We start from the raw sequence: 2386 nt of genomic DNA, 5'->3' as shown, positions 1-2386 counted from the left end.
ATTTATTTTTATCTTCAATATATATTCTTTGAATTCAGCCCAAATACCTCTCAGGTTCAACCCGTATCTTATTCTAAGGAGAAATTAAGTTGGTCTTGTGTGGCTCCAGTTCTAATAGATAGTTTACTTCATTCACTTATGGGACTCATTCCCTCAGTTACTACAAGTTGGTGACCCTTTGCTGGGATAACCAGCAGAGGACTGTGAACAGTGCATTCTAAAGGGGATCCTTAGGGATGGCTGATCATATCCCCACAGACGGTCAACCAAACTCCCTCTTGTGAATGCAAATCTTGCTTTAGTTCTACTTGTTTTCATTTCTCTCTCTGTGTCTCTCCAATGTCAGGGTGACCTGCCATTTTCTCTCAAATTTGCTACCTTGATTCCTTTTATTTCTACTAGTTACCCTTGATGCTTTTTGTCTATAATAGATTTCTGAATAAACTTCCCCACAGTCAGTACCTCTCAATCAGTTTACTTACAGTTGTAGGTGTGGCCACAAGAGAACAAAAAGCAACTTCATCTTCACAAGTCAAAAATATCTTTCCCATTCCCCCAGGTCGTGATCATGCGGGATTACCACCATGACAATGTGGTTGACATGTACAACAGCTACCTTGTTGGCGATGAGCTCTGGGTGGTCATGGAGTTTCTAGAAGGTGGTGCCTTGACAGACATTGTGACTCACACCAGGTAAGCTTCTTTATTATCCAGATAATTCGAGGTGCTTCTTATTCTTCTCCAGGATAAAGCCTCATTGACTATGAACTCTTCATAAATTGTGGGCACTTTGGAGTCAGGGAATATGACTACCCTTTCCCCCACATTCCCTAGAGGGCCCATTATGCTATCAGACATGTATAGTTCATTCATTCAGTTAATGTTCTCCCTTCCTTCAGAAGGGCATTAATACCCATTTGATTTAAAATAACCAACCTGCTAAGAATGAAGCTTCAGTGACAAATAATAGAATTTCCTGTCGCTATATAGATTTAAAAGCTGAATTTCATTCTCCCGAGTTACCCTACCATTGCTGCGTGCTAAGACCACCAAGGATACCAGGGGAAGGAAGGGACAGGGAGAGGATCACTTGAAGTTTTGTATCAAAATAATGAATCCACGTGGCACACAGAAATTCTTCAATTCTGTTTTAAAATATTCTTGCAAGTAACAATGGTTAATTACCAGCCTATTGCTTCAGCACCTCCCCGATGTGCCAGTTCCAGCCATTTCATTAAGTATTTATTGAGCACCTTTTATGTGTCAAGCTCTTTTGTAAGTGCTAGAGATGCAGAAGATACAAATGTATATGCCTCAGATATATCCCCTCAGGGACATCACTGATGAGAAATACATTATAATACCTATATTGATGTATTTTGATGTATATTGATCTATATTCATGTATATTGACCTCTATTGATGTATATTGATGAGAAATACATATATATGTATATATATGCATATATATACACACACATATATGTATATATATGCATACATATGTATGTGTATATACGTATATATACATACATATGATATATATGTGTGTGTGTATATACATATATGTGTGTGTATATATATATATCTCTCTTCCTAATTCTGCACAGGTATTACAATGTATTTCTCATATATATACATATATATACATGTGTGTGTGTATATTTATATATATATAGTGTAGAAGGATACCTAAATGTCTCTATCAGAAAGAGTCAAGAAATATTTCTATTTAATATAAGGTGACATCTGAGATGGATTTTGAGAGACGAATAGAAGTTTACTAAGAAGGCAAGTAGGAGGAAAAGGGCATTGAAGACAGAGGAAAGAATATATGCTAGGACAGTGCCTCTTCAATTTTGGTGTCCACATAAATCACTGTGGATCTTATCAAAATGCATATCCTGACTCAATAGAGAGGGTGTAAGACTCTGCATTTATGGCAAACTTCCAGGCAATGGCAACGCTGCTGGTTCATGGACCATACTTGGAGAAGCAAGGTTCTATGGAGTAGACATACAAAATAGCATGTTACATTTGGGAAACTTTAACTTTGGTTTTAATGGTAAATAAAATGCTGAAAGGTTAAGAAAGGGTTGTCATGAGGAAGAGGTATTGAGTGTTAGCTGCTGTTATTGAAATGGCGCCTGAATCAAAAGTGGATCCAGGTATATAATAGGTGGAAAGCAAGATAACAAGAAAGTACCGGGAAACTCTGTGAGGGATAGAACATGCTGCTTTTTCTCCACTAAAATGAGATGTTTCGTGACTCTACAGTTCTCAGTCTGGAATAGGCCATCTCAAAATAAAGTGTTGTGAGTGAAGACACTGAACATTTATCACCAACAATTCAGCTGGCAGACTCTTGTTGGTGTAGCAATAAGAC

General features: G+C 37.5%; 1 protein-coding gene across 3 annotated transcripts in view; it reads left to right on the top strand.

The window, feature by feature from the left end:
• Window positions 1-2386, top strand: part of PAK7 (p21 protein (Cdc42/Rac)-activated kinase 7) — a 319541-nt gene that overhangs the window by 292653 nt on the left and 24502 nt on the right. For all 3 annotated transcript variants that reach the window (XM_011948856.1, XM_011948858.1, XM_011948857.1), the window contains one exon: window positions 560-693. In XM_011948856.1, the coding sequence (XP_011804246.1) occupies window positions 560-693 (134 nt within the window). The remainder of the gene's footprint in view (window positions 1-559; window positions 694-2386) is intronic.

This window comes from Colobus angolensis, unplaced genomic scaffold (genome assembly GCF_000951035.1).
Source record: "Colobus angolensis palliatus isolate OR3802 unplaced genomic scaffold, Cang.pa_1.0 Scaffold285, whole genome shotgun sequence".
Lineage (NCBI taxonomy): Eukaryota > Metazoa > Chordata > Mammalia > Primates > Cercopithecidae > Colobus > Colobus angolensis.
This window is presented reverse-complemented; position numbering and strand designations above follow the sequence as displayed.